Source organism: Dipodomys ordii, unplaced genomic scaffold (assembly GCF_000151885.1).
Source record: "Dipodomys ordii isolate 6190 unplaced genomic scaffold, Dord_2.0 Scaffold77, whole genome shotgun sequence".
Taxonomy (NCBI): Eukaryota; Metazoa; Chordata; class Mammalia; order Rodentia; family Heteromyidae; genus Dipodomys; species Dipodomys ordii.
Window position 1 is genome coordinate 1,677,743 of NW_012267293.1, and position 15,950 is coordinate 1,693,692.

Below are 15,950 nucleotides of genomic sequence, written 5' to 3' on the forward strand. Positions count from 1 at the left end.
CCCGGCTGCCCCCCCACACTGCTCACACCTGCCCGGCTGCCCCCCCGACATTGCTCACACCTACCTGGCTGGCCCACACATACTGCTCACACCTGCCTGGCTGCCCCCCCACACTGCTCACACCTACCTGGCTGCCCCACACACTGCTCACACCTGCCCAGGGCCCAGCTGCCCCCACACACTGCTCACACCTGCCCAGCTGCCCCCCCAACACTGCTCACACCTGCCTGGCTGACCCCCCACTGCTCACACCTGCCTGGCTGACCCCCACACTGCTCACACCTGCCTGGCTGACCCCCACACTGCTCACACCTGCCTGGCTGACCCCCACACACTGCTCACACCTGCCTGGCTGACCCCCCCCCCCGGCACTGCTCACACCTGCCCAGGGCCCAGCTGCCCCTGTGAAAGGAACACTGGCAGGTGGCCTGGGAATCACCTCTCAGAGCACAGAGATGAATCCAGGGATCCTTTGAAAAAACCTACCTGATGTTCCCTTTTCTACTCCTAAGGACTGGCGTTGGGAAGACAGGGAGTGATTCGGCTTTGGGACAGGAAGCCTGGGATGCCAACGTGCGGTGACTCCGTCCTCCGGGGCGGGAGTTCGCGGTGACTCTGGTCTCTGGTCTCCCGGGGCAGGGTGACTCTGGTCTCCCGGGGCAGGAGTTCGCACTGACTCTGGTCTCTGGTCTCCAGGGGCAGGGTGACTCCGTCCTCCGGGGCGGGAGTTCGCGGTGACTCTGGTCTCTGGTCTCCAGGGGCAGGAGTTCGCGGTGACTCTGGTCTCTGGTCTCCCGGGGCGGGAGTTCGCGCTGACTCTGGTCTCTGGTCTCCAGGGGCAGGAGTTCGCGGTGACTCTGGTCTCTGGTCTCCCGGGGCAGGGTGACTCTGGTCTCCCGGGGCGGGAGTTCGCGGAGACTCGGCCTCCCGGGATGTGAACGTGCAGTGATTCCGGTCGTCCTGACTCAGGTGGCAGTGATGCTAGTCAAGGTGTGATCGCGATGAACCCGGAGTCTTGTTTCTGGGCTGGCAGAGCAGCTATGTGGCAGCCTCTTCTGAAACACATCAGGATGAAGTGTCTATGTCACTAACTCGATGGAGCAGAACTAGGCTTGTGTGTGCACAGACAGCTGTGAGCCAACCTGTCCGTGGCCCTGGCCACGGCAGTGTGGACGCTGAGTTTGAGATGCCCTCGGGGAGGTTTGTTCTCAGCTGCCGTGCCCCTCCCCACACTGTGGAGCAGCAGGGCGCGTCTCACCGAGAGGACTTGGAGATTTCCCCGGGGCCAGAAAGCCCGAAGGTCAAAATCCCTGGGAGAAAAGAAACGACAGCGCAGGCTGGCCCGTGACTCTGTACAGCCGTCCGGTGCCCCAGCTTTCCAAGTCCGGTGCCGGAAGTCGCGGGGGGGCGGGTGTGCCCGGGCACCGCGGCCCGCTGTGTTCTCACCAGCATCGCTGCTGTCTTGCAGGAGGAAGGCATCGTGAAGGAGATCGACATCAGTCTCCACGTGAAGGAAGGGTTCGAGAAGGCAGACCCCTCCCAGTTCCAGCTGCTCAAGGTTTTAGGACAAGGATCTTATGGGAAGGTGAGCTCAACTCTGATTGGCTGAGCAGGTCTCTTTAAACACAAAGGAAACTGGGCTGAACCTAGGGATGAAAGCCGTAGGTGCCCCCATCCGCTGCCAGGAGCTGCCCGGATGGAGCTCTGTCCTCACAGGCCGCACTGGGCGTGGTCAGCCGTCCACGCTCCCCGCTCTCTGAGAGCTTCCTGGGTGTAGGCTCATCACCAAAGGGGAAATTAGGGGCCTTGAGCCAATGATCCTTGGAAGAGCAGCCGCTACAGTATTTTCAAAAGAAAGAAAAAGTAGGAGAAAAGAAAAGAAAAGCCTTCGTGCTTGGCCGACCTGATGCTGCTCAGGAATTTGGAGGCTGGGATTTGGAGGCTGGGATTTGGAGGCTGGCTCCTCTCCTCTCCTGCACATCAGTTACACAATGCCTTGGTTTCCCTACTCATGACTGATACTAGTTAATGTACATAATTGTGCTATAGATTAAGACATCACTCTGTCCTTTTTATTCTTCCTTCAAACCACAGAAATAAGAGCTAATTCCTTTCAGAAATTCATGAGCACTGGCTTTTCCTCTGGTGTGCTGCCCATCTGTGTAATGGGATATCAGTAGGCACCTTTCAGTTATGATGACGATGATTTATGCCATGTAATCTCTCTGTGTCACAGTGTTAGCCGCTAGCAAGGGCTCTGACGATGGGTTCCTGAAAGGAAGGGCTGAAGTACAGCACAGAGCCAACACCCCTGAGTAAGCAGAGCGGTCCTGGCACTTGAGCATAACACGCTGTGTGCTGCAGGTGCACCCTCACAAATCTCTCTGCCCTCACTGCCAGATGAAGCCCTGTGCTGGCCAATTCAACTTGTGTGGGTACAGAAATGCACCCAGTATTTACCTTTGTCATGCTTATAAGGTAGAATATCTTCTTCTTTTCTCTCTTCCCACGTGCCAATGACTGACAAATGTGTGTTTATATTGTATTTATATTATCCTATTATATTGCATGATCCTATTATGCCGTATTACACTTATGTTATACCCATGTGGATTACTGTCATTTGGGACCTATGAAAATGGCTATTAAATGTGGTTCAGTGGTGTTTAGGAAATGCAGACTACCCTCTTTCACAATGTGAGTGGCCATCACCAAAAAACAAAAGCTACAGAGCCTGCTTAAGAGATGCCTCCCATTAATCCGAAGTGTAGGGAGTCGCTAGCGTTACAGGCGTGCACCCCTGGTGCCCAGAAGTATAGGAGAACCAGCGGAAGAATGCTGTATGAAGCAGGATTTGAGAACAGTGACCAGGTCCCTCCCTTTGGCCTTCCAGAGGCCCAGCCCTAGGTCCCCACGGCGCGAAGCTGCGCTGCTCGGGACTGGAAGATCTGCGGCTGTGGTTGGCTGGCCCGGCTGCCGCGTGAGTCTTGCCACATGGTGGCTGTTCAAGGCCCAGGTGGTGCCGAGCCACCGGGAGCCAGCGCTCCCCAGCTCGCGAGGCATGCCGAGCCACCGGGAGCCAGCGCTCCCCAGCTCGCGAGGCATGCCTAGCGCCCCGGGCTCAGTCAGCAGCCAAACTGCACAGAACCGCCCTTGATCACGCTGCCGGGGAGCCAGCGAACTCCGGACAGGAGGAGCACGGCTGCCCGATGCCCCATTCACCCTGCAGAGCCCAGAGCTTGAGAAAGAAAAATGAACCATTCCTTGGAAAACAAGTGCACAAATAGCATTAGGGACACATGCCTAGCTTCCTTCCCAGACATCTTAAAACTGCTGGTTGTGTACTGACCTTTGCTATCATGGAGAAGGGAACTGGGGACCGAGGCCCAAAGGATACCGTCCCGAAGAGAGAGGACAAGGCAGAGGTGGCTCTGTGGCAGGGCCCCTGGAAAACCCTTTCTCCTGGCCACTGCTGCCCCATGTCTGCCTGTTGAGAAGCTGGCCACCCCACTGAGGGTGGCCTCACCCAGCACACCTGCCCAAGGCAGCGTCCTCCATGTGAGGGACTTCCCGGGCTGCAGAACTGTGTGCGGGGCAGGGCCCCAGCGGGGCTCCACGCAGCACACCCTGCATGGCTGCCCACACACGCAGGGGCACTGTGGCCCCCCGGGGTGTGTCCAGTCGTGGGGACACCACACACAGGCACACACGTCCCGAACACCAACATGGTCCTAACCAACAGAGGCCTGGCACTGCCAGGACAGGCTCTGCTCTCCTGAGACCCTGTCTCAAAAAGAAAAGAAAGACCCTAGTGGTGTTCACACCACAGCATCCGCCCAGCAAAGGCCGGAGGGAGCTCGTGGGAATTGTCCAAGTGTCCCCAGCCCTGCGTCTCCCACCGGCTCGGTGCTTGGGAGAGGGGTGCCGCGGGTGTTTGTTGGTGACCTTTCTCTAGACCTCCCTGTGGGCCCTGTTGTCAGTCGGAGGGTGATGGGCTGGAGTCTGGGCAGTGATGCACGCCATGTCTTCTGCTTGTCAGGTGTTCCTTGTGAGGAAGGTCACGGGATCCGACGCCGGCCAGCTCTACGCAATGAAGGTCCTTAAGAAAGCCACCTTGAAAGGTAGGTGACGCGGACGCCTGGCCCGCCCGTGAGGGCGCCTCACACCCTTGTCTCTGCAGGAGCGCGTGGGGCACGTGACTCCTCAATCGATGACAAATAGTGCAAACATTTCCCCGGGTACTGAAATATCCCCACGATTGCCACGGCCTTCAGAGAAGAGCGCACACAGCGCCCTGCGGGCAGGAGCGCGGCAAGGAGGAGGCCGGCCGTGTGCACGGCTGCCAGGACAGCAGCCCCAACACCAGTGCGACCGGGTTGTTGGGCGTCACAGACATGTCCCCAGCACTGGCAGCTGGACATTCAGTCCTGCGATGATTGGTTTCCGCCTCTGGCTCCTGCCCTCCAAGCATGGTGTGAGCACAGGGCCCGTAGAGGTGAGCCGCATGGCCTGCCTCCGACCCGTCCGCAGCACCGGGCAGCTGCCCCACCCTGGTCCCCGTGCCCCCTGCGTCGAGGGAGAGACCCACACCCTGAACGGCGGAGGACGGCTGCGTGTACCCAGCATGGACGATGAGTGAGAGCGGACAGCGGTGGCTCCCACCAGGAGGCGCAGCCCCCCGGCCCGTCTGCAAGGTGCCCTGGCGCCAGGGCTGCAGCCGGAGGAGTCTGTGGGAGCAGGAGGGGCCCTGCTCCGGTGTGGCGAGCTGGAGGCTGGCAGGACGGACGGGGCCTTCTGTGAGACGGGATTGCTGCTGCTGGCAGGCTCGCCGAGGAGGGGCAGGACCGGGCACTCCCAGCCGACCAGGGGGCCCTGTGAAACTCAGAAGGTATCAGAAACACTTGGACGTGGTCTTACAGCACAGGGCCACGGGAGGTCGAAGGACACGCCTGTCTCCTCCTGCAGGTCATTGGCTCCCTAGCTGGCGAAATTAATCTATAGACAGCCAACGACGTAAGGCGGCGAATGCGTGGAGCAAGTCTATGCAGACTGCAGCCATCTTAGTTATCCAAGGAAGGGGCTGAGATCAGCAGGAGATGAGACGTGAGATGTAGAGGATGGATGATTTCCCTCACCGTCCCGATATCCGCACAGCCCAATGTCTGCAAAATGCCAGTGCTGAGGGCGCAGGCAGCTGGAGCTGGCTCTCACCCCGATCTGAACTCAGACTAGTGTGCTGTAGTTCAGAGAGCAGAGCCTGGATTTAACGTCTTGATGAGTTGCTCCTATCATATCATTCCTATGAACATAAAGTCTCAGGGCATTCTAGTCCACTAACACCCTTGAGTTTGTAGTTGAGTATTACCAATAGCAACACAACTCTGCATTCAAGTATGCAACAACCCCCCCAAAACAAACCATACTGGACTTTTAGTAATATTTACAATATAAATATTCTAGAACAATTAGATTCACATTCTCATATTGTGAAATTGAGCCCTATACACAAAAAAGAAAGGAATATTTTCCATCTCCTCATGTTCCTTTCAAAGTCAACTGGAAAACTAAACATTATTTGACACCCAGCAGTGTTTTAGCTTTCAACGATGGTCTCACACTAAAGAATAGAAACTTATCTCCAGAAATCCAATTTCAGTCTCCTTTTCTTTACAAGAAACCAGAAAAGTGTCCTGTGCAGAGCTGTCCTGTGCAGAGCTGTGTGTGCAGAGCTGTGTGTGCAGAGCTGTCCTGTGCAGAGCTGTCCTGTGCAGAGCTGTGTGTGCAGAGCTGTCCTGTGCAGAGCTGTGTGTGCAGAGCTGTCCTGTGCAGAGCTGAGTGTGCAGAGCTGTGTGCAGAGCTGTGTGTGCAGAGCTGTGTGTAGAGCTGTCCTGTGCAGAGCTGTCCTGTGCAGAGCTGTGTGTGCAGAGCTGTGTGTGCAGAGCTGTCCTGTGAAGAGCTGTCCTGTGCAGAGCTGTGTGTGCAGAGCTGTGTGTGCAGAGCTGTCCTGTGCAGAGCTGTGTGTGCAAAGCTGTCCTGTGTGTACAGAGCTGTGTGTGCAAAGCTGTCCTGTGCAGAGCTGTCCTGTGCAGAGCTGTGTGTGCAGAGCTGTCCTGTGCAGAGCTGTGTGTGCAGAGCTGTTCTGTGCAGAGCTGTCCTGTGCAGAGCTGTGTGTGCAGAGCTGTCCTGTGCAGAGCTGTGTGTGCAGAGCTGAGTGTGCAGAGCTGTCCTGTGCAGAGCTGTCCTGTGCAAAGCTGTGTGTGCAGAGCTGTGTGTGCAGAGCTGTCCTGTGCAGAGCTGTGTGTGCAGAGCTGTGTGTGCGGCCCCAGGGTCACGTTGCGGCCGTGCTGTACTCGGCAGCCGCCTGGCTCTCCCCGCGCACCTTGCTTCGGGTCCCTCACAGGCAGAAGAGAGTGGGTTCAAAGGAGCATCTCCTCTCCAGTCCCAGACCTCCGTGTCCCGTCAGCCCGCGCCCCAGCGCCGCAGCTCCAGTCCCACCTTCACCACGGTGCATTTGCGGGCCAGCTAGCAGTTCTCAGCTACGCGCTAGAGCGCGGAGGGCGCGGGCCCGGCCCAGCCCTGCCCTCGGCCCAGGGCCGGCGGCTGCGTCTCATGCGTTGGTTAAGGCATGTTGCAAAGGAAACATTAAACGAGGGGCAGCAGTGCTGTGGAAATAATTTTTAAACATCAGAATGCTTCTCAAGACGCGCGTGCTGGCTGCGGTGCAGGGAGGGGGACGCTGTGGCAGTGGGTGGGCTCTGCCGGGGGGACGGCGTCACTGACCGCTCAGCCCTCCTTGAGTGGCCTGGCATGCCAGCCACACCCCTCCCGTTCTTCTCTAAAGAAGTGACAGATTATTTCCTCGCGGTGTCAGCTGCGCCACCCTGAAGGAGGATGTTGACGGGTGCACGCTGGCTCTCCACCGCTCCCTTCCACCCTCTCCCGCTCTCCCGGCCTCACCTGGAATCCTGCCACTTAAGGATGCTCGGGGATCTTCAAGCTCTGGAAACTGGCAGCGTCTGTGTGCGTGACTCGCAGAGTGACTGCAGGCAGCAGTTCTAAGTCATGCGCCCAAGGAACAAATCCAAGTGCCATGCCCGCTTGTGTTGAAAGAACGTTCCACACAGGTGCCCGGACAGGAGCTTGGGCCTGTCTGATCCTCTGGTCGGCAGCTTAGCCTGCTGCTTGTGCGGCGGGACTGTTCTCTTGCCGGCTGTGAGCGGCCGTTGCCAGGGCCCTTCAGACACTGCTGGTGTCTGGAGCCACCCCCGGCTCTACCGTGGCGTCCGAGCACAAGAAGTGTGAGTCGGCACGGAGGCTCGCTGAGGCCCAGGGCCGGAGCCGCGCCCAGCCCGCTGGTCTCCCTGTGCTGTCCGGCGAGTCTCCCCTCACCCCTTTGCCTCCTTCCTGAGTCAAGTGATGTCACCGACACTTGGTGGCAGTGCAGTTGGTGAGGGTGCGCGCGCGTGTGCACACACACACGTCCGGGAGGGGTTGGCTTGTGCATCTCTGGTCCTTTTCTCCATGGAGGTCTGGGTCTGACAGTGTTAGGGCCGCCCTGGTCCAGGACTGGCTCCGGCCTGTCTGTATCAGGGAGAGCCAGCAGGGCTGCACTGTGATTGAACGTTAGGTAGAAGTCTGTGGCTAAGCTTCGTTCTCCCAGTGAGGGACTTGGTATGTAGTTAATGGCCACATTTATACAGCACAGTGACCGGCCCTGCTCCTCAGAAGGTAGAATTCTGGCCTCCATACGCTATCTCCCAAGTAATTTTTGTTTTTGTTTTGTTATTTTGGGGAGAATTTTTTCTGTGTGGGGATTTTTTTGGTGGGGGGCTAGGGTTTTCTTTTTGAGATAGTCTTTAAAAAAAAAAAACTTAAGCAGTGTGCCAGTGGCTCACGCCTGTAAATCCTAGCTACTCAGGAGACTGAGATCTGAGGATCACAGTTCAAAGCCAGCCCAGACAGAAAAGTCCTCATGAGACTCCAATTAACCACCAGAAAGCCAGAAGTGGATGCGGTGGCTCAGAGAGCTCAGGGCAGTGCCCAGGCCCTGAGTTCAAGACCCACGACTGACAAAAAGAGAGACAGACAGACAGACAGACAGACAGGCAGAGGCAGGGTCATACTGAAGAATCAGATCTCTCAGAATGTTAATAATGGTTAAATCTAAGTGGAGGGGTAATCATTATACTACTGCAAGTCACACGTGCAATAAAAGGCTGAAGGAGTTGTTTATCCACTTTTTTTCTATTCTCTGATCCACTAAACATATTTTGGTGCCATTTCTGGGGCTTGAACTCAGGGCCTGGACACTGTCCTTAAGTTCAAAGCTAGTACTCTACCACTACTGTCCAGTTTGGGTGTTTAATTGGAGATAAGACTCTTACGGACTTTCCGGCTCAGGCTGGGTTCCAGCCTTGATCCTCAGCTCTCAGCCTCCGGAGTAGCTGGAGTTACAGGTGTGAGCCTCCAGTGCTGGTCTCGCCTCTGAACAGCTTTGGTTTCTGTCCTGCAGTCCGAGACCGAGTCAGATCCAAGATGGAGAGAGACATCCTGGCGGAAGTGAATCACCCATTCATCGTGAAGCTCCACTACGGTGAGTGAGCGGCGGGCGGGTGGGAGGAGGGTGCGGGTGGCCTTCCCGGGCAAGGGGCACGGGAAAGGTATTTTAGCAGAAAATCTTTCCTGTGTCATAGATTCTGGACCTCTGTGAGGCCAAGGCTCTTGGCCTTTATCTCTTTTCTATTTGCTTTCCCTACAAGACTAAGATGTCTTCCTTATGTTTGAATTATCACCTTTGGTAATGTGGGACCAATGTGAGCTATGCCATAGTTCTGTGCTGGTTCAGAATAAAGTGTAACTTGGGGTGTGTGTGTGTGTGTGTGTGTGACTTGGGGTGTGTGTGTGTGTGTGTGTGTGTGTGTATGTACCTGTGGGCGTGTGCATGTGCCAGTACTGGAGCTTGAACTCAGGACCTTGCGCGCGCGCGCACACACACACACACGCACACACACACACACACACACGCCTCAATCAAGGCTGGTGTCACCCCTGCACTTCTGGCATTCAGTAGCTAATTCAAGCTGCTGGCCCAGGGGCCAGGGACCCTGGGGCACCCTGCACAGAGCCCGGGACAGTGGGGAGGATGGGGGAGCCCTGACCCCGGCGCGCCCATGCGTGTAGCCCAGAGCATGAGTTGTGCAGGCCACGTCTGTGTCTCACTGGAAACTGCCTGCACTGGCACGCGCAGAGGCTTTTACACAGAATGTGTGTGTTACCATGCGGTGTCACAGGGCCCGAGGTGGACACGGCATCCACTTCGTGGCCACACCGCCCGCCCCGGGTTTCCGGGTGTCAGGATTTATAGCGGTTCTAGCATTTACTTTTAGAGTGAGAGGTCTCAGGAGCACAGAGATGCCAGGACCGCTCCCAGCAGCGGCTCCTGTGTCAGAGCACGGGACAAACGATAGCCTGGCTGGGCTGGGCTGTCATGGCGGACACACCTCACTGGCCCGGCCTGGCCACCTCGCTGCTGGTCCTCACGAGGCCATTCAGTCCCGGCATGCCAGGGGAAGGGAGGGAGGGAGGGGAGGAAGGAGGTAGGGCAGGGAAGGAGGAGAGGAGGGAGGGTGGGGGGAAGAGAAAGAAAAGTAAGGTCTCCAGACCCCAACAAAAGCGAGACACAGAACTCAGCACGCCTGTCCTCCGCTGGTCTGTCCTGCGAGCTGCCTCCGGCTGGGGCTGGTGCCTTTCGGAAGCCACAGCTCTGCAGGATCACAGTCTTGGAACCAAAGAGAGACCAGGCCTGGGGCCCGCAGAGACACTGTCAGAGAGGTGGCCCTGCAGTGCTGACGCGTGTCTATCCGCAGCCTTCCAGACAGAAGGGAAACTCTACCTGATTCTGGACTTCCTGCGTGGAGGGGACCTCTTTACCCGGCTCTCCAAAGAGGTGAGCGCCCCATTCCCCATGGTGTCTGTCCAGAACGAGCAAACCCGAGTGAGCGTCCTGCTCCTCCCCAGAGTTCCATCCAAAGGCGGCGGCCTGGGGAGACACACGGGGTAGCGTCTGCTGTTCTTTGCCACATGATGGTTTCTGTTTGCTGTCCAGGGGGCTTCCAGCCCTCCAGACCTCCAGCCACAGTGCCTGCAGTTCACTAAAGCAAGGTCATAGGTCACTCTCCCTGATCTGGGGGCTCCTCGGTCCGTGCTCAAAGGGGACTCGCGCCTCCTTGTGATCCGGGAGGATGCTGGGTGGAGGAATCAGGCCCAGGTTCTAGATGAAACTAGAGTGCCTGGGCTTGGCTGGTGACTGGTGCCCGCCCGTGTGCGGCTGACACCCACACGGCGTCCCCCGGCATGTCACACCGCCATCGGTCACTCTGCGTGGCTCCCTGCACGCCAAAGAAGTGGCAGGGCCACTGTGGGTGTGGGCGCGTGTGTGCGTGCGCACACACACACATCTTGGAAACGTGAAAAAACTTTCCTCGCACTTCCACCTTGCAGCATGCTGTTTTAAGCCTAGTGCAATACCACGTGTGCGCCCCAGGAGCTCACATCTGGGCAGTGGCTTGTATGGACTTGGGGACCGCATTGCCATGCGCCCCGAGACTGGGGTGTCGGAAGACCCCGGGCTCCAGAGGGCCCTGTGCGGGGCCCATGGTGTCCAGCATGCGGGTACTTTATTTCTACACGTGGATGAACACCAGCCCAGGGGATGTGACCCCAGCACGGGAACCAACATTGGATGAGGGTGACTGTGACCCTGGCACATAGATGAGCCTCAGAGGAGGGGCAATTTGGCTCTAAGCAAGGCACCAAGTACGTGAACCAGGTTAGAAAAGCACAGCAGAGACAGTGCTGGCCGCCGGCGCAGGGATTGGCGGGGCTCAGCGGCTGTCCCTCCACGAGGCCCCGGGAGGCCTGTGGCGCCCTGGCCACCCAGCTCCCACTCTTCATGTCTGTTTTCCGGGAGAACGTGGGGCGGGGGAACTGGAGTGTGTGTGCTGACACCTTGTGGTGACTGTAGGCAGTGCCTTCTGATGGGGTTCACCCTCCTGCTGCCCTGGCCAGAGGCACGTTCCCATGCGGTCCGGGAGCCACGGCCAGGACACGGCCTCCCCCCCCCCAGCCCGTGCACTGCATGGGCTCCCGAGTGTCCCCCCCTCCAGGCACCAGGCCTTCCTGTCCAGTCCCCACCTCCACCAGGCCGGTTCAACCCAGCCTTTGAGAGTCATTGGCACCTACCCCACACTCAGGGAACCTCACCGCCTGGCGGCCTGAGGCTGGGCACGTGTGCCCGGTGCTTGTTTGGCAGGAGTTGCTGCAGGTTCTAGGCTGCAGGTTTGCATCAGCCAGCCTGGGGGGGGGGGAGCGGTGACTGATGGAAGGGAGAGCGATGAGATTCAAGGCCGCTGTCCAGCCTGGAGTCACCTCCCCGGTGTGGCTTAGCTATTTGAGTTGAGAGGCTATGAGCCCACGCAGAAGCACCGGTATCAGAAGGTAAGCACAGGGTTACTCCAGAGCCAACGGGCTACGGGGCGAGGCGGGCCGGGCCCGAGGCAGGCAAGCGGGTCAGCCGCTCCTCTGGCAAAGGGCTGCGTGTGCTCCTTCCAGAACTGAGTCCCGGTCCCCTGCAGTGTCTGCAAAACCAGCGGCGGCATAACAAGCTGCCCCCGGGCCTCTCCCTGCAGGTGATGTTCACGGAGGAGGATGTCAAGTTCTACCTGGCGGAGCTGGCCCTGGCTCTGGACCACCTCCACAGCCTGGGGATCATCTACAGAGACCTGAAGCCCGAGAAGTAAGTGACGAGAGAGGTCCTCCGGGGCCCACGCTGCCATGTGGGCAGCACCGCAGAGGCACCCTGCTGTCAGAGCTCCGGCCCCAGGCCCACACTCTGCCCCGCACCTGGCCACAGGGGCCGCGCGGGCCCCCGCCGTCAGAGCTCCGGCCCCAGGCCCACACTCTGCCCCGCACCTGGCCACAGGGTCCCTTGCTGATTCCCGTGGGGCATCGCCAGGGCTGTTCTCACCCCATCGGCGGGCAGCTGTGACGGCCAGGCCCAGCTCTGGATCATGCTGACCTGGCCGGAGCTGGCCCCAGCTCTGATCCATTTCCCACCGGCTTCTGCCACCAGACGTGTCAGGCAAGGCTCTCATCCCAGCCACCGGTCTCTCCTCTTCTCCCCTGTCCTCTCCACACCCAGGGGCCCAGCCTACCAGGTGTTAGCCAGACTGAGGCCACCCCAGCTTTCCCAAGACGTCAGCTGTGAGGCTGTGGCCTTAGGTCCCACCAGCATCCATATGTCCTCAGAGATGGAGATCAGTTATGTTTTTAGCTTTAGGATCTGTGTGTCTTTGGAGATGGAGATCGGTCCTGATTTTAGCTCTAGGAGCTGTGAGTCTTCAGAGATGGTCATCACAGTAATTGATTGTTTTTAGCTCTAGGATCCATGTGTCTTCAGAGGAGTTTGGTCATCGTTTTAGCTTTAGGATCTTGTGTGTCTCTAGAGATGGAGGTCCATCATGGTTTTAGCTCTAGCACACTTTGCTGATCTTGGCTACATAAAGCATCAGCACCCGCCAAAATGGTGCCCTTCCATTGCAGATTTTCTTTTTCCACCCTCTGCATGGAGCTGACATGTGCACTCAGTGTGATCTGCTTACACAGGAGACACAGGGGCATTTTAGGGTCCCCAGGTTATCCTGAGATAACTACCAATGGTCTCACTCACAGCTCTACGAGGCTGAGCACAGAGACACAGCCAGACCTGCCTCAGGCAGGCGCTGCCTGGTGCCCTGCCCAGGTGGTGTGTTCCTGGCGTGCTGCCCGGGTGGCGTGTTCCTGGCATGCTGCCTGGGTGGCGTGTTCTTGGTGTCCTGCCCCCAGTGGCATGTTCCTGGTGGGCACACCAAGGCAGCCCCAGCCACATCCTCTGCAGACTGGTCACAGCCTAAGGACAGATGCCAGCACATGCTCCTCGTCGGTCTGCTCTCCTGCACTGCTCTGAGGTTGCCTTCTAGGTGAACATCCCATGACCCCACAGACATGCTGTGGACAGACTCTGTGACCTTACAGACATGATACAGACTGACCGCTGTGACCCTGCAGACATGGTGTGGACAGACTCTGTGACCTTACAGACATGATACAGACTGACCGCCGTGACCCTGCAGACATGGTGTGGACAGACTCTGTGACCTTACAGACATGATACGGACTGGCCTCCATGACCCCACAGACATGGTGTGGACAGATCCCTGTGACCCCGCAGACATATGGACTGACCCCTGTGACCCCACAGATATGATACGGACTGACCCCTGTGACCCTGCAAACATGATATGGACTGACACCCATGACCCACAGACATGGTGTGGACAGACCCCCGTGACCCTGCAGACATGATATGGACTGACCCCTGTGACCCACAGACATGGTGTGGACAGACCCCCGTGACCCTGTGTGTCTGCTGGGCTGGAAGTGTGTGCTCATTTATAGAAGTCATAGTGATTCGAATGGCTCAAAATAGGAGGAAGAGTGAGGGGTTTTTTTGTTCAATTGAAATTGTTAGGGACTGGATCTTGAAAGCTGCTTGATTCTGAGCAGAGATTGAGTAGAACCACTCACAAAGAGGGAGCATGTGCTTCTTTAAGTATGGCGTGTCAACCTCTCCCTGCCCCCACGGAGAGGTAGACATTCTCCCCCCACAGCAGAGAGGTTGCAATCACGTTCATAGACAGACAGCACGAGCCACCGTTTTGGCCATGGTGTCCAGCGTGTCCCAGCATCACGTCACTGACCATCGCTGAGACTATCTCCACTATCACTGTGCCACGGAGCTTCTGACCCCTCTCCTCCCTGGTCACCCCCATTCTGTGCGTCCACACGAAGAGCAGTGTGGGGCTTCCTCGTCCAGCGGCAGGGAGGGCGGCGGCAGAGCTACCCACCACCCGCACAGGACGGCGCAGCCGGCCCGTGGGGCTGGGGCAGGCCGAGCTGGGCACACTGGCCGGCCGGCCTCGTTCTGAAGCTCTGTGGTCTCTCCCTCTTACAGCATTCTCCTGGACGAAGAGGGGCATATTAAGATCACAGGTTTGTAAAAATAAATTAAAACTAAACAAAACGTTCCTCCTCCGCGATGCCATCTCAGCCCTGGTCACCTGCTCATTTGCTGGCTTTGGGCTCTGGGCCTCCCAGCGTGGGCACCTGAGCCCGCTCTCTGCCCACCCCTCCCACGGCCACGCCAGGCCCGAGACTTCTCTCAGGACCTGTGCTCGGCACCCCGGATGCCTGGTTCAGGGCCCACCACGGGGCGTCCAGCCCACGCTGGGCCGGGTCAGGCATGAGGGCCTCCTCCCTCCGCCTCTCCCCAGCCCGCATCCCCTGGCACAGCTGTTTTCCTGAAGCCCCAGTCGGAGTGACCCCACTGGCGGCAGCCAGCCGCCTGGCCGCGGGCCTGAGGTGGCCGAGCTCGCCGTGGCTGCTGTAGCAAGCCCCCAGGCCCCAGGGCACCTGCCACCTCCACCTGGCGGCCACAGCCCCACAGGCTCATCCCACGATGGCCGCAGGCCGCTCCCTGTCCTGCCGGCCCTCAGGAGCTGCCCTTCCGCATGGCTGGGGCCCGTCCTGCGTGGCAGGACCTCGACTGACACCTGCCACGTCACCTGTGAGGACCCCGGCCTGACCCTGGCCTGGGTGACAGCACGGCCGGCCCCGCCCCGATACCCCGCCCCCGTCCACACTCAAGCGCCTCACAGACAGAGACCGCGTTCTGAAGCAGCACCGCTTCCGCCCCTCGGCCCTCCCGGAGCAGCTCCGGGCTGGAGAGGAAGGGAGGGCGGAGGGAGGCCAGGCCGGCCAGCCGCGCGGCCCGAGTGCCCAGGCGTGCACAGGTGGCTCTGAGCCCAGGCTGGCACAGAGCGGCTGTGTGGTCTGTTTGCACGTAGACTTCGGCCTGAGCAAGGAGGCCATCGACCACGACAAGCGGGCCTACTCCTTCTGCGGCACCATCGAGTACATGGCGCCCGAGGTGGTGAACCGGCGCGGGCACACGCAGAGCGCCGACTGGTGGTCCTTCGGTGTGCTCATGGTAATGGCTCATGGAGGCGGGGGAGGGGGGCGGCACCTCCCTGTCCCTCCCGTGTCCTGGGGTGGGGGGGTGGGGGCAGCACCGCCCTGTCCCTCCCGTGTCCTGGGGTGGGGGCTCCCCGAGATGTACTCCTCCCCGTCTGGACCTCCCACCTCAGCTTGGTCCAGGGATTCAGAAAGGAGGGAGGAAAACGGGGCTTCCAAGGCACGTGTCAGCCTTGGGCTCTTGGCACAGGAGACAGCGAGCTTCTGGAAAGTTCCCAACAGCCCCTACCTCCTCCTGCCCATCCCCAGTGCCTACCATCAGCAAATGAACCTGAGACTGGGTGTAGTGGCTCATGCCTATAATCCCCGCTACTCCAGAGATGGAGGTAGGAAGAGGAAGTCTGAGGCCCCAGCTGACCTCAGACCTTATCTGGAAAAGAAACTAAAGGCAAGAGGGATGGGGCATGGCTCAAGTGCTAGAGTGCTGTTCTCTGAGTTTAATTCCCATTACTGCCAAACACAAGGAAGAGGAGGAGAAGGTGGTGGGGGAGGGGGAGGAAGAGGAGGAGAAGAGAAGGAGGAGGAGGAGAAGAGAAGGAGGAGGAGGAGAAGAGAAGGAGCAGGAAGAGGAGAAGAAAAGGAGGAGGAGGGGGAGAAAGAAGATGAAAATGGACCTGAGATTCCAATCCGAATGTAACTATAGTAAAGGCCAAGCCTGTATGTTTCACTGTGCAGATGTAATGAAGGTTTTAGGGTACAGGTTGATTTCCATGGTAAAGAGTTTTAGTTGAGCATATTTTAATCCACCACAGACCCCGTTTCCTTCCCTGACAGAGCTGAGGGTTTCGGTGCCTGGGACCAGGTGGCCTCCATGGTAATGG

The 15,950-nt window shown here is 58.5% G+C and overlaps 1 protein-coding gene across 1 annotated transcript in view; it reads left to right on the plus strand.

The window, feature by feature from the left end:
* Window positions 1-15,950, plus strand: part of Rps6ka2 (ribosomal protein S6 kinase, 90kDa, polypeptide 2) — a 176,983-nt gene that overhangs the window by 125,521 nt on the left and 35,512 nt on the right. Inside the window, exons 5-11 of the mRNA XM_013024519.1 lie at window positions 1,469-1,585; window positions 4,040-4,121; window positions 8,513-8,593; window positions 9,867-9,946; window positions 11,688-11,794; window positions 14,051-14,088; window positions 14,943-15,085. Coding sequence (XP_012879973.1) covers window positions 1,469-1,585; window positions 4,040-4,121; window positions 8,513-8,593; window positions 9,867-9,946; window positions 11,688-11,794; window positions 14,051-14,088; window positions 14,943-15,085 — 648 coding nt within the window. The remainder of the gene's footprint in view (window positions 1-1,468; window positions 1,586-4,039; window positions 4,122-8,512; window positions 8,594-9,866; window positions 9,947-11,687; window positions 11,795-14,050; window positions 14,089-14,942; window positions 15,086-15,950) is intronic.